Below are 23,080 nucleotides of genomic sequence, written 5' to 3' on the forward strand. Positions count from 1 at the left end.
GGATAATTAAGTTTTCATTTATTAACAAAATAAGATTTGCCAATTTTGGATAACCATCAAAGTGTTTTTGCTTCCTCTTCTCTCAACTCCCACATGCGGAAAACACATTACAAAAAAATACACTCTTTTTTTTAACTGTACAAAAATCAAGATGAGGTTGAGGTTTTATTTTTAACTCTCAAAATGGATAAGAAAAGAAAGAAAGGAGTAAGTGATGGATATCATGCAAAACAGAAAAAAAAAACAGAATAAAGGGTAAAGCTCAAATGGAAGACAGACTGGTAATTTAATATAAAATAAATGTTTGGGGGCACAGAATGTTTGCATACCATTGGATTGTTGTAAATAATGCACTTAATATTCCCAGCTTGAAGCTAACATACAGTAAATAAATATACAGTCTATGTTTAGGGGGATCTATTTACTGGTATCCTAGCGCTGAAGCTGATGTTAATCTTTGTCCATATAGTGCGTACGGGGAGTAGTATGATCCTGCTGGTAATGAGGGCACTGGGAGACCACTGGGTGTTGTCAGGGGACTTTTTCCGTAAGGATGGTACCTATTTAGTCCAAAAGTATGGGGACTCCTTAATGACAGAGATGGCGGCAATGTGTTAGGGCTTCCAGGCCCAGTAGGAGGGAGGTGGAGGTGGCAAGACGCAGCAGAACCCAAACCAGATGTGGGGTAACCAGCCAAAAGTTTGTCAGCGCCGGGCAAAGCTGTGTGTGTCCTTAAGTGGGCAAGAAGTTCTTCTGATGAGGAAAATCTTTTGTCACAAGGTCCAGAAGCAGACACCCAGTTGCAAATGTGAGGGACTGGGTCATTAGGAAGCATAAAGCCATAGGTGTAGATTGGATGACCAGATAGGGTAGGGGTGACACTGGAAGATAGTGTTGTGTGCACTGAATGTAGAGGGTGACTGGGATAAACTAAAGAGTATCCAGACTTCAGTGCCGATGGATCGTGCACACAGGTGGAACAGCTGCTAGAGCCAAGGTGGGAAGCATTATGGTAGCTCAGGCAATACGGGTCCCTGCACAATCCTTGCATGAAGGAGGGAGGAGAGGCACCAGTCAGAGGGCTCGAACTGGGAGGTTTTCCTGGCAAACCTAAAGTCCCAGACAGCTGATTACCAACCAGGCTTGATTTGGTGTGATCCAGCCCAGGAACAAACTGGGATGGGTATCCAGCATAAGCGCCCACTATGGATCCATGGTATCCAATGCCAGATGGTGGAAGAGGAAATACAGAGTGTCCTGGTTTGTAGGGAGATACTGGAGCAACATGACCAGATCCAAGGGAAGGAGGCTCAGATTTGCTGATGGGGGTACACTCCCCACTTTGGCTGGACTCGGCGCTGGAGTTGCTGGTGCTGGCCCTTTGTAGGGTGAGGTTCGCTTGAGACCCCTCTGAGCTGATTTTGATGGCTTCTGGCTCTTTCTTCTCTTGACTTTCACTACTTTTAGAGTCACTGTGCTGTCCAGGGGAGCTTACCCTAGAGGACGGGGATGGTGCATGAGGAGGAAATGGCTGACAGGAACCACTTGGCACTCTAAATCCAGCTTTGTCTGAAGCACTACCAGTCGTGGATCCACTCTCTTTCCTGGTTTCCCCACCCTTTGAATAGGGTTTAAAACTAGATTTGTCTTCTAGAGGAGACTCTCCCAGCTTCAGTGAGGAAGAGCGGCCGCTCTCCTTTTCACTCAGCCCACTACTAGTCACAGAGTTTAACTTTGACGACGGAGGAGGATCTGGCTTTCCAATCTGAGAACAGGTCTGAGCCAGCAAAGCGAGGGGGCTTTTTTTGGCATCCAGCTGGAGAAAGAACAGAGAAAAGAAACTTAGATTGGAATGAAGAAGAACAAATACTTAATCATAACATACAACACCTTTTAAAATAAAACATATGCTAAAATAAAAAGGTCGGAACAGAACAACTGTAATTTTCCTTCTAATTTTCTTGTAAACAATCGGGCTTCCATAATGTATTACGTGCAAATCGCTTTGCCATTACAAAATTACCCACAAAACACTGCCACGTCTGATTTATATTCGCTTTTATTTTGTAAGAATGTATCTCGTATTCCAAAACATCTCTTCATATCTTAGGATTCGGGTTAAATGTTTTATTCAACTTAAAAGCAATTAATTGAGCTTCGCGGTGGCAAAAAAAGAAAAAAAAACTGACAACAAAGAACAAGAGAGGAAAAATTGATTAAACCTCTTTTTTTTTTTTTTACCCCCCCCCTTTCTATTCAACAGAACCAGGCTTTTATTTCCAAGCCATAAATCTAGTGAAACTTTATCATTAGGGTCTGCCACAGAATGATTAATGACAGGAGCCCTGGAACTGACTGGAGGGAAAAGGAGGGGTATATGGGGCTGGTGGTAAAAGGAAGACTGTAAGGAGTAAGAAAAAAAAAAACAAAAAAAAAACATTAAAAATATAATTAAATAAAAAAAAAATGGTAAATATCTAAAATAAAACACCGCTTCAAAAAAAAAATAGAAAAAAAATCTGATTTTAGCAAATTTTCAGCAATCAGCACATATTGGGCCAAGAAGGAATTAAAAAGGGATATATTTAAAAGCTCCTTGTAGGGAGAACAGCCATGTCTTGGAACGAAATAAAGTTCCAGTTTTTTTTATTCCCTAATAAAACCTGGGCTATAAACTGTGCTGAGAGAGGCCAGAGAAATCCTTTTAAAACAAGAGGCATATTGATCTTTACTCTGTTACAACCTTATAACATCAAACAGCGTAAACTGGAGCAATAAATCTACTTAAAAACCGGAGCAGGAGATGAGAATGGAAGTGAAGACATAGTGATGAATACATGAAAGAGGGAAAATAGGAGAATAGGAGAAAGGACAATAAAATCAAGGCTGGTCTGCGGAAAGAAAGGGGAATATTTCAAAGAGAGAAAAAAAGCAAACAGGACACTCCTTAAAAATAAAAGGCATCGTTTGCTACAGCTCAAACAGTACAGGGTGTGGGTGTATTTGCGATCTAAGATCGGAGGAGAAAGAAGTGAGATTAGAGAATCTGAGGACAGGGGGACCCTTAAGAGCCCCCCCTAACCCCGATCCTCACCAACAAGAGTTCTAGAGTTCCGAATAACTAAAGAACATAAAAGAATCCCGTAATCCAATCCGTCAGCGCAAGAGGGTAGGAGATCGGAGAGCCCGCTTGGACCGACAAATTCACGCCCTTGGACGGTGAATAATTCGAGGCAATCCAAGTGATCGGATCGGCGCTACCGGATCAGTACTTAGTACCCCAGTAAGCAGGCAGAGGATAGTAAAGAGGGTATCTCAGCTTACCTCTATAGGGCTGACAGGGGTGGAGGATAAAGGCTGCAAGTACTCCGGGTGCAGTAAATGTCCTGTATGTGCAGTCAGCATTTTCAGCACCCTGATAGGCAATCTGTTAGCCTGCCGGAGAGGGTGAGTGGGTGCTAGAGCCGGGTAGGGTGCTGGAGAAGGGCAGCTCTCTCTGTCTGTCTCTGTACTAGATCCAAGGGGAGAACAGTTCATTTGGAGGAGGGATGTCCAGGGTGCAGAGATTCCCCTTGCGCTCCCTTCCCTCCAGCTGGCTGTAAGGCTCTGCCTGTTAAACCCAACCCAGCTCTCTCAACACTACTTCAAAGACTTGGCCACAGCCAACCAATCAGGGGCGGAGGGTGGTGACGTGGGCGGGGTTTACGTGTCAAAGGCGGAGAGCTGCAGGTTAACCCTTCGCGGGATTTGATGCAGCACTGTGCACATCAATGAGGTGCGCAGGCAGAGGGTGACGTTTATTGAATTTAAGGCATGTCAGGGTGTCACAAATAGAGCATCATAGTGTCACTTCACACATTCATTTTCACACAACATATACACCTGTGGGCATGCCTGAGACAACATGTGTGCTGGAACTATACGCAATATACACATGGGCGATACTTTTGGGTCCAATTTGCTTGAAGAATAGATTAGTAACACAGTATGTGAAGAATATAGATTAGTAACACAGTATGTGAAGAATATATACAGTATGTTAACATATGCACTTTCATATATACATATATATATATATATATATACAGCCGGGCCCTCTTTACCGAATGTTTCAGATGGTCTTAGTCCGCTGGCTCTAGTTTCGTCATTCCCTTTGAATATATGTATTGTAAGCTGCGCTGTGTAAATTGTTGGCGCTATATAAATAAAAGATAATAATAATAGCTAGGAAGGTGCTTCCGCGCAGTCCCTCCAGACACAATGATTTAGTGCTGTTCACATTATTGTACAAGCTGGACATTTTATCATCTCTCGCAGCAAGCGCTTTATTTATTTACTTTACAATTTGGCTCTGATTAGACAGCTTCACGGGTTTAACCTTTAAACTGAAACCATTCGCTCCGCAAGGACATCACATCCTGTCTCCAGATTACACGTCTTATTGTAACATTCCGAGACACACAATAGAATATAATCACCTTCATTGCATCACGATCTCTTTATTAACCTCATCCATGCCACGTGAAGACGTATAAAAAGGGACTATAAACACACCTAATAACAATACTGGTTTGTTCTTTCCCTTTGAACTATTATCCTTCCTAAAAGAAAAGACATTAAAGCAGTTGTCCACTAGGGGGTGCTACTATTGTTTGGCCAAACTTAGGGTGCAGTTCCACTGAGCTGTGTAGGTTGTAGGACACCCTGGGTTGAGCTAATCCTCAAATAAATAAAACCGTCATTGCTGGCGTTGTTTCAAGTTTTGGGTGAATTTATGGTCAATTTTGTTTATTAGCAGTTGTCTGTTTTATCACAAATAATAATGCTTTGCAGTAAGTACTATACCAAGTCAGTTCATCGCTCAGTATGCTTGGCTTCCTACTTATCCAGCAGAAGATAAAGTACGTGAATGTATTAAATACAGTGGTGATAATTTGAATAAACTCCAAAATCAGTTATCAGAGAGCGTGGCCCAGAGTAGGGGATATCATGGCTTTACATCCTAGGAAAGCTGTCATATGGCTTATATATGGACACAAGTCTTATTCAGTTCAGCAGGAATAAACAGGCTTAGTTAGTTGATTATTTAACCCCATTTTTCAATTAAACAGGCCAGCAATACACTGCTAAAACCATAAATCTGTGCGTCAGTTTATATTACTTTAGTGGGATTGGGGCTTTTGGGCTATAACAGCCCAATTATAAACAATTCCATTTATTGTTCCACGTCAAGGCAAAAAAACAGCAGTGTGTGTTAAAACCAGCACATTTGTTAGCGAGGACATAATTCACAGGAATTTGAGCCAGAAGCTGCTGTAGCAGAGGCCATGCTAATAATATACAGGTTGTAAATTCTCAGTGAGAGCTGGCTCAGTCCTATGACATGTATACATTAATTGTATACAGCACATCCATTCCTGCGTAAACACTGCAGGCATGCTGATTTAGGGCTCTGATCTGGACACACTTAAAGAGGGAGAGACAGCTGCGCACCCATGGTCTCAGGAATCCGGAATAAATCTGTTTCTGTGATTCCAAGGCCATTCTCATTAAATCTTTAGATCACTACCGCCTTCTCACTTTACCTAATGTGGTCTTCAGACTATCAGGCAGGGGGCAAAGACCCTATTAAATTATCTGCGTAATATAGGAAAAAACTGTATAGACAGCTCATGGGCCATACCAAAAAGCATTGGGGTGTATCTAGCTCATAGGCCTGTATTTAGCCAGCCCTGCTATTGATACACCACTTTTTTTCTCATAACTTCTAATTATTAATATTTTGCTATAAGACGCCAACATATTCTGTATCGCTGATGAACTAGAAAATCCCTTTTAAATACTCTCTACCAGTAATCTCTAGATTGTAAGCTCTTTTGAGCAGGGCCCTCCTCCCCTGTTGTTTCTGTAAGTATAATTGTTATATTCTACTTGTCATGTCCTGTTTACCCATTGTAATTGGTCATAGCATAGGCATTTATATTATCTTATTGAAACAACGCATATTAAAATGGGTTGTAACAGTGGATGCTTCACATTTTATAAAGGCAATGATATATTACACAGCTTCCAGTTTCTGTGAGGGATACTTGGAGTGGGTGCAAATTAAATCATAACAGTTTTCATTGCCTATGTTCAATATGTAACGCTATCTTTCTAGGAATTATTTACTATGTTTTATTTGCCTCAATTTGTCCCACATTCTTTCGCTCCCGTATGTTAATTCAGAATCTTAGGGTTCATTTCATGATGAATTAGGGACAGATGTAAAACTCAAATTATAAAAGGAATGATACCTCCGGCTATTGAATTCAATTAATGACGAGTAGCTGGCAGACACAAAACTTTAAGAAGTGATCAAGAGTCATATACCATTTTATTTTATTTATTTTGCTTTTACTTTAGATACATTAGTAGAGGTTTGTTTTTTTTTCGTGCAGTTGCCTTTTACATTCTTTTCCCACCTGGAAACCTGCTGTAACCACAAAAGAAAAACCATAGAGCTGCACTGCCAATGCCGGTATTATTACATTATCTTTATTAAATTGTATTTATAGAGTGCCAGTAGATTACGTAGCGCTATTACAATAAGGGCATTGTAACAAAATAATAATAACCTTAACGATATACACAATATCATACATAACAATAGCAATAACATGAACAAACGAGACGTACTGGTATAGGAGAAGAGGGCCCTGCCCTTGTGTGCTTATAATCCATTAGACATTACACAACTCTTAGACACTGACTATTATGGTTTGTGCTAGGAAACACCTTAGCCGCCAGGGACAGTTAGACCTCCAGACCTCCAAAGTGATCGTAGCAGCACTGAAAAGGTTTTTGAAAAGTTAAGAAGCGAAGCAATACCCATTACACCATCCTTAGGATGATCAGTCAATAGTTTGGCCAGATGCCATGTTCTACCTACAAAAGGTTGTTGTCGCAACTATTAGCCACCAAGATAGATATATCTTTTTGGTCTTTTTTAGCAAACTTACCAACATTTCAATCTGAGGATGCGAGGCGTGAAGTGTACTGAGGGCCCTCCTAAAGTATGCGGGAGTTGTGACCTCTACAGCCATTCTATATATATATATATATATAGTCCTTTTGCCTATCAGGACAGTCAATATCCAGTTTTCAGACTGTTTTGCTAGGTATAGGGTTTTTAAGCGAACGCTATAGGCAATGGGTTCATTAGGGGAGGAAAGATCGTGACCCATCTTCTTTTCTTTTATCACTGGCAGTGGCCAGGGGCACAACCTAGACTTCAACCTGGAGTTCCCTGGTATAAGGTATGATAGGATGGCTATGTAGGCATCCTATTCAATAGGTGATCCTATCTGGTATCAGAGAATGAAGATGAGATTCTGTCTCTTGTTGTTTTTTGGAATGAGGGGTTAAAACCAGGCCAAATAGTCCAGAATATGAGGAGGGGGCTGTGAGGGAATAAGATGGCACATCACAGAAGGCTGTTAAAACCCGCTGCTTTGAAGAGAAGACATCAGTCAGAACAAATTGCTCCTGTGTTTGAATACCTTTGCTCCTTTGCACGGACATCAGCTCCACAGGCCCATTTATCACCTCCCTACCTGACACTTTTATGCTTTCTTTCATTAACTGCTTTGTGAAGGCCTGTAATCATCTTCTCAGAACCTTCTGGAAAGAAGTGTTTTTGCAGTACTTTCTCCTTTTTCTTAAGATGGTTGATCAGACAAAATGTACCAACTAAATCAGCAGCTCAGGTGATCAACATGGCCTAAGGGAAGTAAGAAAGCACTTAGATATTTATCATCTTTCACACCACTTGGTCAGCCTATTCCTGAAGCAGAAATTCAGGGACTTCAAAGCCCTAACCTGGAGAGTTTATAACCTTAATGTCACACCAGGGGCAGTGGGGCAGAAAAATCACTCTAGCATATCTGTTCTCTGTGGTGACCTTTAATGCTTTGGAATTCAGTGATGGGCTTATTTGTAATGTATAGACAATGTGTAATGCTAAGTGTTTGTAGGCCTGGCATGTTTAAAATCAGTAATACTGGGTTGTCAAAAAAAGAAATACTGAACAAAACGGTGGGAATGTTGACAAAATCTCACAGGATAGCCTAGAATATTTCAGAACAATCAAGAAAAACATAAAACAGCCCCATTCCATGCGCTATAGCTTTTGAGGCACAGTGATGCTCGTCATGAGCTCCTCTGTCTAGGTGAAGGATGTTTTGTACATATTAATAGAACTTTGTTATGGATATGATTCTTGTGTGACAAATCACAACATTACACCAAAGAGAACTTTATTTAGTTTAATGTGACAGTGAGGAAGCAGAACGTTATGGCAAATCAGACTAAAAATGGTGCACACAAATACAACAATCCCTCTATAGATGAAGGCCTGCGTTACTTTTTCATAAGCTCTTTCACTTTGATTTTACTGACAACCCAGGTTGTGTAACACGGTTTTGTTGGGCTACACTGGGTTCAGTCCTGAACCCCCAGAGCGGGGATCACACTGGAAGCCCCTGGATGTTGCCCCATTTTTTGGCAATGTTCTGCTGCTCTACTGGGATGCCCAACTATCCCATTTTTGGGGCCAGTGGTGATCATGTTTTAATTGGGGAGATCCAAGGATCTTCCCTTGACCAGCCTGTTGAGCTGTAGAATCGACCATAATTGTAATGAATTTGAGCGCTGGGATATGTCAGTGCATAGAACATTCTGCTTCAATAGATTGCAAGCTGGGATATTTATGCTGATATCATGTGGCAGTGGCCAGTTGCATAGTCAAACAATACTCCTCGGTAAAACATTGCTTGGACCGATGTAAGGTGGAGCCTTTAGTCAAAGTTGCTTTCAGATGAAATCAGTTGATTTGAAGAAGAGACCTGAGGTAAGAAAGCTTATGTAATGTGACATCTTTTTCTATGTTGGCCCAATAAATGGAATGAATAAAGACTTCATCCTCTTTTGGGCTAATACAGCAATATCTGAGTTTGCACCACTTTAGCTACTTTGCACAACAATTGCACTTTAAACATAAACCTCAAGCAGAAAAGATGGATCATTTTAGTGCAAATTCATATTTTTGTGCACACCAGCTCTTAAAGTAGACTTATCTATTGGACATAAATGAAGTAAAATCTAAGCAGCACGCACATACTATCCTGGATTAAAAGTTAAATAAGTTATTGACGTGAAGATCTCTTCACTTACCCCTTCCAGATATACTTTGGTATGATTTCCCAACATTCTTTCAGGGTTTATCTGCTGTCCTTATGCCACTCAGTAATCAATCTTTGCCCATGGCTTAGAACATTTAGAATTATTTATAAAACTGGCAAAACACTTTAGATTTTTCAAAAGAAACGTGGATGGTATTATATCTCTACGCTGGAGTCCCTGAAGACCCACAGTCCAGATATACTGCCGTTTTTAAGATATTTTAATTACTTATCTTTAGCGCATTCAACATAAAATTTCCCAACCAGCGTGTAACCTCTTCCTGGTTATCTGTTTTTTCTGTTTATTTTTTATTCTTTTAACTATTGTTATTACGGTAGTTACTGTTGCAGGCATCAGGAACAATGTTCTTAGCTTCATGAGCGCTGCATCAAGTACATATCTCTTTCTAGAAACATTAACATTGGATATAAACACTTTCGCAGTGTTGATTGATTGGATATTTTTGGTTTCATGTTCAGGTTAAGGCAATGTTCTAAAGTATCAGCTCTGTGTTCTAGCTACATCTGGCTGGTGCTGGAGACCTTACTGTTGCATGGTGGTGCTTCTACTACATTGATTAGATTACATGTTTAAGGATCTAAGATGCCCCTTCTGCTTCAGAGGCTACTCACCAATAAGTGCTAGGGCTTAGTGTTTTGTGAATGTGGCTTATGTGGATGGAATCCCTCCATTATAGTTATGCATTGGGCAGTGTGCTGTGACTGAGGGCTTTGGATATTTAACCGTGGTAGCCATTAACCTTTATAAGGAACTCCAGTGTTCATGTTCTGTCTGTGTTTTGCTGTCCTGTAAATATCCTGCTAATTATACCAGTCCCAAGGCAGCATCTGAGCCAGATGAGCGAGTGCTCTCTGGACAATAAATGCATATATTTTGAAATTATAAGGCTGCCTGTATTTTTCTTTCTGGTGAAATGGAGGTCCTCCCTATAATCAATCTTCCGAGCTTGTCATGACCTGTCACTCTGGACACATTCACATGGCTCTTTTTATAGCAGAGCTGGAACAAGATTGATTTAATTGCCTCTAAATGAACAGAAGCAGGTCACCAAGACATGAGAGGCCAGGAAGCACAGAAACAAACTGAGAAGGGGCCCCAATAGAGAAAAGAGTATTCAGACACCTGCCCCCTGGGGTATAAATTAACACTTTGCTTGCCGTGCAGACCACTAACTGTTTAACATTTCCTGAAACCAGACTGCATAACATTAGTGTGTCCCTAGTCCAAATGCTTAGACTGCTAGAAAAGATACAAACTCGTTGACGGACATTGTCAGATATATACAATAACTCATGGAAACACTGATTGATACAATGAAAAGATAGAAGTCGCCTTACAGGATCACATACTAAACCATATGAGTGAAACAAAATACACCAAAACGCTCGTCTGGATAAACTGATGCGACACAGAAATACTAATATCCTATCCATTAGTTAGATACACAAAAAATATATATATATGGATACAATTTATTTTTAGAAATATCATTAGCAAATAATATTGCTAATAAAACATAGATAAGTGCTGCACTTTATCACTTTTTCTGCAGTGTGCTCTGCATATATATATATATATATATATATATATATATAAAGGCTTTCCATTTGGTAAATTTTATTACATATAAAGCCTCAGCCAATTCATACCCAATAAAAAGCCACAAATGTTCATATGGCCATATGGGTTTAATATAAGGTTATGGCATTTAAATTAAGCCAAACTGAAAACTATTTAAAGGGAAAAATCACTATTTATCTCATAAGCAATGTTATTCTAAGATCAACTTATAGATAGATATAGAAAGTTGAATTCTATATCTGAGTTATGAGTCACGGACTTATGTCACAACCATCCCATTTTTTGCAGAAGGTTGTCCCACATAGCTGGCGGCTGCCTCACTGTCTCACTTTTGTAGGCATTGGGGATCATGGGTCTGTGATCTCCCCTGATCCCTACATTACCTCCTTGTGTAAGGAAGGTGAACAGTATGACTGACCCTTTCCACCTCTAGCCATACCACCCAACAATGGTGTCCTGCTTTGTATGTTATGGACTAAAAGTGTTTATATTTGCTTTTACCAGGCTACGAAGAGTGTATATATATATATATATATATATATATATATATATATATATATATATATATATATATATATGTATATATACGCAGTACTGCACAACACACATATTTCTAACCCTAATAATATGACTTTTGATTATTGGACCTTAGTGACACAATTTCTCCAATTCCGTGAGCTTAGACAAACGATCATGACAAAGAACTGATCATGATGCAGATTTACAGCTTATTGTTTTCCTGCACTGAGATCAGAAAACAAAATATTCAATCCCCAGCCAAACAAATTATTGAGTGAAGAACACACAAGAAGGCTGCCATCAGAATATCTAAGTCAGGTCCATTAGACATGATAAAACAAGGTTATAGAGCTAATGAAACGTCACAGCGCCCGCACAAAGAATGATAGGAAGTGCCACAGACAGGGGCCATGGATCCATTCCCAAAATGCTGAGCTCGGAGGACGAGTGGGTTATAATTCTTCTGAAATTAACTTGTCCCCAGCAAGAGAGAAAATGCAGGACCCAGCACAACATTAACACAAATAGATATCACAGCTGCAGAAAGAGACTTATCAGTAAATTGGATATCAAATTTCCAGATAACGTTTCACGCCACAACCCACTACGATCTGCGCATGGGATATATTTCATGGAGTAATGAGAAGTTAATTAAGGCACTGCAGAGCCTATTACAATTAGAATTCATTAAGAGAGATCTATCACCTAATTAGAAATGAAAGTAATTATTTACTACTTTATGGATATTAATTACAGTTGCTTTTTACATATGTTATAAATCACTTATTTCAATAATTCAGATAAATAGTGTAAATTATGCTCCCCCCTCCTTTCCACTGAAACAAAACACCAGGTTCTTTTGATGGCTCATTGGAAATGTTATATATATTTTTATATATATATATATGTGAAAATACATAAAGAGTGCTGACACCAGCGTGGTGGCAGCAGCCCATCTGTGATGTACAATCAATTTCTAATGCAACTATATATTGTTTATTTTAATATGTAAACACAATAAAATAAGCTTATGGCTGTCGTGAACAGCAGAATGTAGGATTTTGGAAAAGTGACAGCCACTCCCTCTCGAAAAAACATTTCAAAAACATTGCGCTGTTTTCTTTTTTTAAAACAACCCGTAGTTTCCCATAATATCATGTTTTAAGACAGCTAAATACCAACTATTGGTATGTATTCTAGCTCTGTTTTCTTAGCCCAATGTACTAAACAAATGCCCTGACTCCTTGTCATACTGCCTATGGTCAACATCAGAATGACTCAGTCTTAATCACATAGCCACACTCTGACCATACTTGGGAACTCTCCAGGTTTCGTTCGGAGATTCCAGGTGAAGCGACACTTCTCCGGGTCTCCAGGTAACCACAGAGAAACTGTGGGTCATGGGATTGGCATTATGGCACGCCGCACTCCTCGCTCACTTCCCCTCCAAAACCGGGCATCTTACAGTGTGACAGCCCACTGATGTTCATGGACCGCCCAGCGGGACCAACCACTGATGTCAGCGGAACCTCCTACCCACCTTTCAAACAGGGAAGGCTCTGGGTAGCGAGACCCTGGATGTTGCCAGGTATGACTCTGACTAATGAAGGTCTATGGAGCAACGGACTTCATTAGCATTGCCATAAAGCATCAGTTCAGTATGGTGTTTGAGCAGGGAGTGTCACCCAAATATAACACCACTCACAACAATGGCTGCCTCCAGATCCGCAGATAAAGGAAGTTCATTGGAGGAAAAAAAATTGAAACCAGTTTTTTTTGGTCAATGCTATTCTACATTACTGTATATAGCATGGTATTTTATGTTCAAGGAGAAAAAAATATGTTTTCTCCATGGAACTTTGACCGCTATCAGTAGGATATGCTAATATCTGGTCTAGTGTATGGTAAAACTATTGTCACTTGTTTACTGTCTCTCAGCAGGCAATAATTACAACCTCACCAAATTCCCTTGTTAAACAGAGGATTAAGGTGTCTGTCACTCCTTAGCCATTAGATTATTCCAAGACCCCTCTCTGCAGCTTGCTGTCTTCATGGAAGAACTAGAATGAGTAAGTAGTTTGTTTTAAGGAGAAAAGAGAAGGAAAGAGATAAAAGGCCAAGCTTAAGGAACGGATCCTATAAACATGAGGGATTTATGGAACAGAAGAAAAAGACAGGGCCAGAATATTTTTTGGACATTTGTGGATTGAGCCTTTTAATCTCCGATGATAACTACAACAAAGATTGTATTGTGTTACATGTCTTGTTTTTCTTATTTTTACTTTTATGGAGGAAAAAAAGTAAAGTCAGATGATTTAGGTGCTAACATCTGAAGTTGCTAGAAAAATTGTGTCTTTATTTACTTTTATCTTAGCTGCTGGGACAAGATTGATGAAGAACATAAATTAAAGTGATGAGCCTTTACGGGTGGGATAAAAACCACATTATCTAAAAAAATAAAATAAAACTAAATTGGATGTGTTGAGTCTCAGAACTGTGCAGTATGAAGGATTCATGGGATAAAAATACCCCTCTCATAATGCCTGGTAACAATAAACATTTGAAAAATAAATAGGATATCTCAATTTGCTAGACATCTATTAAGGATAACTAAATCTGTGAAATGTGAGCACATGTATTTTTTTTAGAGATCATAAAATTTGAGAGATAGGAATTCAGATCTGTGACAGTTTGTTTTTTAAAGCAGGTACTGCAGATTAGTTAAACATTTCAAGTTACCAACATCACACATTATTAACGTAGGGTTGACTCTTCATAATCCAGAAAAATAATTTGTTAGTTGAAATGTTGACTTTTATTGCTTTAGTGAATATTACCTTTGATTAATCCCAAAGTTTAACATAAATCTTTGGATAACTCACAAGTGACAAGGATAGATGTGGCCGACAAAGTTAGCGACCATCCATCTTCTCTTGGCTTCCATGCATTGAGTACAAATGATTTTGCTTGAGACTGAACTCAAAAGTACAACTCATACCACTCAAGTTTACACAGTTCATGAAAAAAACAATATGGAAACCATTTTAATCTGAGGTGGCCAGGTACAAAAATAGTTAGTTCCATGGGAAGGGTCAATGTGTCCCTTTAAATATGTTAATGAGTACCCTCAAAGGCTCAACTTGGCCCTTAGTGACCAGAAACATAGAATTGAATGTTTGGTAAGAACCAATTGGCCCATCTAGTCTGCTCATTTTTCATGATGTGAAGACTCAAACTATAATCAGTCCTTGGTCTTTTATCAGAGTCAGGATAGATTTATGCCTATCCCATGCATGTTTAAATTCTCTCATTGTATAAGCCTCTAGATCTCTTTGTTTTACCGAAAATCAATATATCTTACCTAGATACTCTCTACTGATTTTGAAAGTTTTACAGGCTGATCATTACACTATCACCCTCTATTTTTTTGGATTTACACTTAGATCAGAGATGCTTTAGACATAATAGGGAATTGACCTGAAGCTATTTCTTCTAAGCGAACACAAAGGTAATTAAATTTCTTGCTGCATTATGGCACATTTACAGAGAGGTCCAGACCGAGGCTGTCATCATCCAACATGATGCAATGAGTAAAATCATATTAAAAAAAAGTATCTTAAGTAAACAATCTTGAAAGCATTATTGCACATAAAAACAATTTTGGGATACAATTTTAATAGTGAAGGGGCTAATTTAACCCATGTCTTGCACTGGAACTGACACTGATAGGCAGACAACTCATGATAAAAAGTTCCACTTTTGGAAGACCCCTTCAATGAAGAAAGGCTTCCATTTAGGTTTGTTGTAGTGACAACTGATGTATAGCCATCCCAAAACGTGGGTTGCTTTTTGAAGTAATGCATGCGCAAGGTGAAATCTTGTTTGATACATTGTGGTGTTTGACACCGATGTCGCTATGAGCAACTAAAATCAACCCACTTGTGGGGGAACTTCTGGCAAGAAAAAAAGATATTTTGTTTTCAACAAAATACTAAGTATTTTGGCCAAGCAGCTTTAGTGGTTGGGGGGGGGGGGGATTAGTAGGCTGCTTATGTTTATTTTACTGATAATATCTACTTTAAGGACTGATACTTCACAGCACCATAATAGTGACTGAAAAGTGACACAAATGAGTTTATTAATACACAAATCACATTGTCAGCTCTGGACGTATATATCCATCTTTAGATGTGAAAGATGTTCTGAGAAACCATAAGAAATGTGACGTTATTTTCTGCCTTGTGACTCCCCTCCAGAGGTCCCCAGAGCTGTAAGAGGACAGCACTTATTAAACTAACCCAAAACCATGAAAATACTATGAAAGCAATGCATTCATTTCTATCATTAATGGGTTGTTTCAGGTCATAGCGGGCCCTCCATAAAGCCAGACGATGGCTACTTTCATATTTCTGTTGCTTCTTTGTCTCCTTTCTGCCTTGGGTTTTTTTTCTCTGATTTGGATAAATGGCTGTGTTTTAAGTGTTATTCCTTGGTGGCCATTGAGATAGTATCATTAAAATATTTGCATTGAGATTACCTTGCAAGTACTCTTTATACAAGGTAACGTGGTAGATACCCCTCAACACATTACATTTCACAAATTAGGGCATCGCCTACTAATATAGTTAAGGTCGGTCTGTAACTTTTGCTAAATGTAATAATAACAGCAAATGATTTTGTTGAGTACCCTTGTCGTCTCTGATAGTATTCTTGACACGCTTTCTGGTGTTTTGTGTGTGATACACAGTTTTCTGTGTACGCTTTAGATGCATACTGACAGTCGAGGCAGGAGGAACAGGTGTTCCTGCAGTGATGCTGTTTCTCACAGCAGATTGGTACTGGGGATCTAGGTGAGAGAACAGTCTGTTCCCTAATCATTGTTTTTTACATTTTTATTTAAAATGCATATTAGAATGTACCGTATTGGCTCGGTTATAGGCCGCACCCGAATATAGGCCGCACCCTAAAAGTTAGGTGCTTTTTAAAGAAAAAAATTTCTTAGGAAAAAAAAACACTTAGTGGAACAGATATGCTGCCACTCTGCCCCCGCGACATATGCTGACAATCTGCCCTCCCCAGATATGCTGCCACTCTGCCCTCCCCAGATATGCTGCCACTCTGCCCCCCCGAGTTATGTTGCCACTCTTTCCCCCCCTGAGATATGCACTCTGCCCCCGAGATGTGCCCCCCCCCGAGATATGCTGCCACTCTATTCCCCCCCCCGAGATATGCTGCCACTCTGCCCCCAAGAGGTCCCCCCCTAGACTTACCGGTGCAGACTCCCAGGGGTCTTGCAGGGCCGGCGGGGGACAGCTACGCAGTACGCGTATTAAACTTCCAGTGCTGGCACTTCCGCCGTGGGAAGTGCCGGCAAGGAAGATTGTTAGTGTACATCGCGCAGACGTTCACCGGCTGCGGCGATGCAAGCGTTAACAACCTCTTTCTATTAGGTGTATTTATTTCAACGGAAATTCTTTTAGTCACTTAATGCATAACCTTTACTTTATATATGTTGAATGCTGACATTCACATGCCTCACAATGAAATTTGTATTCCAAAAATAAACACTAGGAGTCTTGTATAAAGAGCGATTCTAGCGCAAAGTTTAAAAAGTATTGGAACAATTAGCAGAAACACTGTTTGCTATGACGATAAGACCGCATTTCAAAATGTGCAGCAGAATAGTTTTTGATACAACACAGTTTAAACAAATACATTGTAAAGAAGTTGATGTATAAGAAAAAAAATCTAAGTTAATTTTCCTTTGTCCAGCTGCAGAGTTTTCCATTAAACACTTATTGTGGTATCAGCACTAAGATAACATTTGACAGATGTCCTATTGAGTTATTTCATGACAAAAAGGCTATTTAAGAATTAACCCTTGTAATCCTAAAAATACCCGGTGATTGCATCAGTGAAATATATGTATAGGGGCTTGAGCCAGGACGTAACTCCTCTCCCTTGGCCTCTATCAGCCTTCTTCTAGAACACAAGGGCATTGAGAGCTGTAGATGACTAGAAAGACCAACCACCCAAGGCCATAGGCTTCTAGTAAAGAGTTCCAGCGTCTGCTGCCCCCTTAACCTGCTGCCCCAGGCGTAGTTGACATAGACCAGAATATGCAACTGAATAGGTAACACTTAACATGATTTTGTTCTGCTTATTCTATGCTGAAAACGTTTGTTTTAATCAAAATGGTATTTGTATGTTGTGGAGTGAGGGTGGTAGAGCGCTAAGAGAGTAAAGCAGTTTCTCGACAGGAGTGGTAGAAGTTAGTATGTTCAAAAGTGAAATTAAACATGCACGGGATGGGCACATGGCTCCTGAATCTAAGATGAGTCAAACTGGGCAGATTAGGTGGCACAATGGTTCTTATCTACTGTCAGATTCTATGTTTCTATGTGCTTTAATGTTTTCACCCCACCACCTCTGATATGATCATTGGAAAACTGAACTTCTCAGCCTCACTTGGCTTGTTACCGTAATTCCTACTGCATCTTAAATTGTCCGTTAAGTAATCTTTGTTTGTAAAATAACTTTTTGTTCTATGAGTGTTGACTTTGTTGGTTGCACAGCCTTGTTTGTGACCCTGGTAGTAGATAATCCTAGGGAACCATTTGCCTTACGTGTGACATTAAGGACATATGTAAGCCAAGACTTTATAATTAAAGCCATTGGCATCCAACCAGGCTCTTCATTATTATGGTAGAAGCAAGAACTAGTCCATTCTGGTATAAGGTTGTGCTACAGACTGTTGATGTTTGTTGAAGACTTACCTTAGAGCTATTTAACTATTTAACCCCTAGAGTGTCAGACGCATTACCTGAAGCCTTGACATACTGTATAACATCTATTGATTTCAAACTCAAGTTGACTTTACAGATTTTGATGATGATGACTTATTTCGCATCAATGAACAATAAACCTTTGGTCAAACTGAGTTCTGCCAAGTTAAAAGAGGATTTGTATTGCATTTGATCCAACATGTCACTGATAATTATTGACTTTTAGTCAAAGTTTTGCTGTAAATAAGATGTGCTTCTATGTTGCATATCTGGTTTAAGTTATTTAGGTCATTTTTATTCATTTTGTAACCTTTCCACCAACATCCTGGAGATGGGTGTTCTCTGTTGCATAAATGTTCAAAAATTTTATTTATGTTGTTTTTTTTACTCATTTTATCAACTTTCCATCATCACGGCGCTGTTAATGCTGCTATTTCATAAAGCTTCTAATCACAAGAAGCATGTTTTTTTTAAATAGAAGGGATTGGCAACCAGTTTATATCATCAGCTCTCAACACATTGATGATATAAGAACATAGGGACAAGATCTGCAAGCCTTCAGCTTTAATCCTTTGAGTGCCAGAGAGGTGTGCAAGTAATGGTAGCGCTGGATGATTTTCTGGAACTCAAAGAGTTAAACGAGAAAGTACAAGGAGGTGAACCTTCCTTGGGGGAACATTCTTTGAAGTGAAGCCATAAGGTTCACAATTAAATACCTATCTGCCAGTGACATAAATCAGCCGCTCTCCGCCTTGTCACATCAAACAAACCATTATGAGTCCTCTACACGCCCACATCATTAATCTTACTGTACACCCTTTCCGCTGACAACCCCAAACCAGGGGCCTCTCCATTAAAAACTAAACACTGTACTGGATCTCAGACAGCAGTAGCCAAATCGGCTCTAAATATACCAAAATATGCTGGCATTAAGCAGGTTAAGGACCCAAGAAGGGCAAATTTCTACCACCAGGTACGGTACAAGAAACGTCATTAGGGCTATGTCCTTACAACATCAAACGTCAACGGAAAATGCACGACCGTGGTCATGTAGCATTCTTAGAACCTCAGGAGAACTTGAGATGTGGCTATCACAATAAACATATGACAAAGAAAATGCTTGAGCAGATGCAGCCCTCATATCCTGAGGGAGTAGAACGTTTTCCCAACTGATACATATTTCATCTTTTGTTCTGATTTTGTGACTTTTTAGGTATGACAACACCCAATACAGTAGCATGTATAATTCACCTTATGAATTCTGAGGTGTCCACACGTTTCAAAATAATTCACACTAGTATACTTTTTTAATGTGATCTCCTTTAGTGTTTGTGTGGTTTGATCTTCTGTATTTAGGAGATTGCATAATATAGCAGGCAATAATATGACAAGGGCACAAAATGTAAGTTAGTTTTAGGTCAAGGCAGATGGCAAGGGATGAAAAGTCAAAGTTCAAAGTTACATTTATAGCTCTAATCAACAATGGAAGCTGAAGATCCAATCCATACTAGAACAGGTCCACAAACTTTTTTATGGACAAGGGCAATAACCCTTGGGAACATAGACTAGAAGACTACTGTATTGTTCACTTTGGATCTGTTTAATTAAACTAAATGATACAACCTGATGTATAATCAGAAGGTTAGCTACAATCTAGAAAAGGCTTGTTGTAAAATCTTTAGAACATTACAAAGACAAGATATTTTGTTGGGAAACATTTTTAACATTTTGAAGAATTCTAAGCAAGCTCCTATTCATTCTAGTGTGCAAGATCAAGAAGGACACAAAAAGGTTACTCAGGACCATTATTGAGAATTCTCAAAAGGTAAATACATTCTAAATGGGTTCATTTAGTGTCCTTGAGTGTCCTTTTGCATGAGGAACCATCAAAAGACTTAAATAAATTCCTGCCCACAAAAAAAATGAGTTATGGGGCCATACTTTCAAAGGAGACATTCATCAACAGTATAAATGGATGAAAATAAATATAATTAATATAATTACTTGGCCAATCTACTCGTTATTGGGATAGTAGACTCTCTATTAATATAAATGTGTGCATTTGTGCTTAGTGTGTATACCATTTTTTGTGCTTTCAGACATAATCCCAAACTCTGCTATAGTACTTATCTCCTGAAACCATGAGCTGCAGTAGATAAGCCTGATTTATCAAGAACAGGACAGCCGGTGCCAGGGTTCTGGAGTGATGAGAGTTCGAGAAGTAGCCCTAACCAGAGTCCTACAATGTTTCTCAGAAATTCAGAATATACAGTGCTAGAAAAATAGTTGTGGAGGGTGACTGATCCTTTTATGCTTTGCTGTGTAAATAACCACTGTTTTTACATCACAAACTTTCTTCTGGGCTTTGAGTGTATATTAAAGTTTATTTAAATGTTTGCCTTTTTAATGCATGTACATGTGTTTTATGTGTGTTGTGTGTAGTTTGTTCATACAGCCATCTGTTTAATGTATGTGGATTGTGCATGTGACACAGTCATATACCTTAATGTATTCACTCTGTATAAATTCTAGTTTCCATACATGTGTATGTGTGATTTCATTATTATATCCTTACAAAACTCCAACGTGTTCCACAACACTTTACAGATTAATGAGATAATAAGGTGACGGAATGATACGTTATTGTACATGGGAACTTGCCAGGTTTGACTCGAATTATCTGGGTGAAGCTCAAGTCATTTTCTTCAATCTCCATGGATAGGAGAAGCATTTGGTCATACCTTCCAACCCCTACCTACATTCTACCCACTCCCTGCCCACTAAAGCCTAACTGGGGTTATTCCTGCCCCTGTAAGCAGCCAGCCTTGGGAGGTTCTTCAGCATGAACATTACATGAAAGGTAATAAAGCCTTATATACACACTTGGGACCTTTCTAAATGAGCTGACTTGGAATATTAACCCTTTAAAAGCCTATTACAAGATTCTGTGTAGTCTTGTCCTCATGGAAACCTTGACCTGTCATTATCTAAAGATACACCAATTGAGTTCCTTGCATTGAAGCAGGGATATCAACCATGACAATTTTGGTAGCAAAGGCACCCTATATATGATCACATGAATGTAGAAGGAGTCAGTTCCATACTGTGTGACCCTGAGAATCTGCCCCTTTACCTTAAGACCCTAAGATTGGGGAAAAAACCCCAAGACTTCCCAGGTATGCTAATATGAAGGTGTTTGTGCTCTTTTGTATTACTGTATGAGGATAAGTAGGTTAACATGTATTGCAATATGTATGAGGATTAAATTACATATGCGTGAGTTAACAGTAATATTTGTGCTTGTAAAGTAGTGATTAAATAGGGACTTTTTCATACGTGTGGTATGTATGTGTCATTAATCCTTTGTGTATATTAATGTGTTGATTTGTGTGTATGTATGTGAAAGTGAATGTGGTATTGCATGTGTTACTGTGTGTGACGGATTATGAGGACTGTTTACATATGTGTGAGTTATTGTGCTGGTGCGATCGTGTTTTAAAACGAGTGTGTGATAGTTTATCTATGTGAGTTAGTGTGTTAAAATGAATGTTTGTGTGTGTGTGTGTGTGTGTGACTTAGTATCCTTTTATTGTCTTGGTGATGAACACACACAAAGAAATGCGGAGTATCCATCATTCGCACATTTAATGGGCAGCCTTTCTGCAGGCATAACTCACAATTTTAAAATAGAAAATGGTGAAATATGGGGCCGTATATATCCCAGTGTGACATATTTATGGGCCCGTCCCTTCTTATAAATACACTGATTGCTATTTCCAAAGCACCCTGTCAGGTAGGAGCTGAGCGAAAACAGCTGGTGCGGTTGAGAAATGATAGCTGCGTTGGACATGTTTTCTGAACGAGTTTCTAGCAGCAGTAAATTTACATTGTTTGAACTAACTGTTATTAAAACTAAATCCATACCCTTAGCAACAGCAGCAGAGTAGAAGGAAGAAAGGTGGGGCTGAGGGAAGAAGCACAAAGTGTGCTATATCTGCCTCTGTGCAGCAATGGCAAGGTACTGCGATATATGGCTATTAAGCGCAAAAACACATCATTATTAGTGTGGGACCCGAGCCACATTCTCCTTGGTAGACGGAGGTTCCGGAATGACTGGGAGGACTGCACAGGGACCTTCTGGCTGAGCGGGAGGGTTGTTGGTTCCGGTTCTGAATTGGTTCTTGAACACACACACTGCTATGTTATGAAACTGGCCCAAGTTTTTGTCAAGCCATTGGCAGGCTGGCCTGCTCCAGATGGTGAGGGTGCTCAGAGGGGCCACCTAATGTCATTTTACATGACGTGGAGTGGAGCCAGGCATTTCACAAGAAGTCTTATATAAGAGGCGGTGTGTGTTTATATGTGTGTGTGTGGGGGGGGTTTAGCTTATAAAAGTAGGAGGCAGGGGTACATATGGCTGTAATTGCCTCTGCTAGGATGGCCAGATGTCCTTGTTTTCTGGGGACATTCCCCATATTATGTAATTTGTCCCAATTTACTAAATGCTTCCTGAAAACCACGAAAAGTAATATACTATTGACTGTGCCATAAAAAAAGGTTTTGAATAAATTCAACATCATCCTAAAATTTCCCATTAGGCAGATTATATTATTAGTTCAATAGTGATTTTTAGATGTTAAAAAGGTGTCTTTGTATTTTTACCTTTTTTTTACAGACTTTGTTTTTCTTCTTATCAAATGCAATGTATATGTCCTGGTCCTTTGTACATAACTTGGTAGAGTCATCCTAGAATTAATTTTACAAATCAATCTCGCATTGGCCTGGCCAAACATCACCTGTAGGCCATAATTGGGGCTTTCAAGTTGGTACCCCTCCAAACAAACCCTTAAATAAATTGCATATGACACTTTAGGTGGATGCATCGGCCTCATCACAAGGGCCTGTTGTGTAGGAAACTCTTTATGGAACAGGCCATTTAGTATAGCCTTTTC

General features: G+C 39.4%; 1 protein-coding gene across 1 annotated transcript; it reads right to left on the bottom strand.

Moving 5' to 3' along the window:
* Positions 1-421: 421 nt before the first annotated feature.
* Positions 422-3,537, bottom strand: LOC149300134 (zinc finger protein 703). Its single transcript, XM_089485761.1, has 2 exons — positions 3,325-3,537; positions 422-1,816 (listed from the first exon to the last, which is right to left on the bottom strand). The coding sequence occupies exons 1-2, from the start codon at positions 3,535-3,537 to the stop codon at positions 422-424; spliced, it is 1,608 nt and encodes a 535-aa protein (XP_089341887.1).
* Between the last annotated feature and the right edge of the window lie 19,543 nt (positions 3,538-23,080).

This window comes from Sceloporus occidentalis, unplaced genomic scaffold (assembly GCF_023333645.1).
Source record: "Sceloporus occidentalis isolate IW3139 unplaced genomic scaffold, rSceOcc1.0.p SCAF_26, whole genome shotgun sequence".
NCBI classification, from domain to species: domain Eukaryota; kingdom Metazoa; phylum Chordata; class Lepidosauria; order Squamata; family Phrynosomatidae; genus Sceloporus; species Sceloporus occidentalis.

Coding starts and splice junctions, on each gene's coding strand:
- LOC149300134 (XM_089485761.1), bottom strand. CDS start 3,537: ATGAACTGTTCTCCCCTTGGATCTAGTACAGAGACAGACAGAGAGAGC. Junction 1,817..3,324: donor CCCCTGTCAGCCCTATAGAG/GTAAGCTGAGAT, acceptor TTCTTTCTCCAG/CTGGATGCCAAAAAAAGCCC.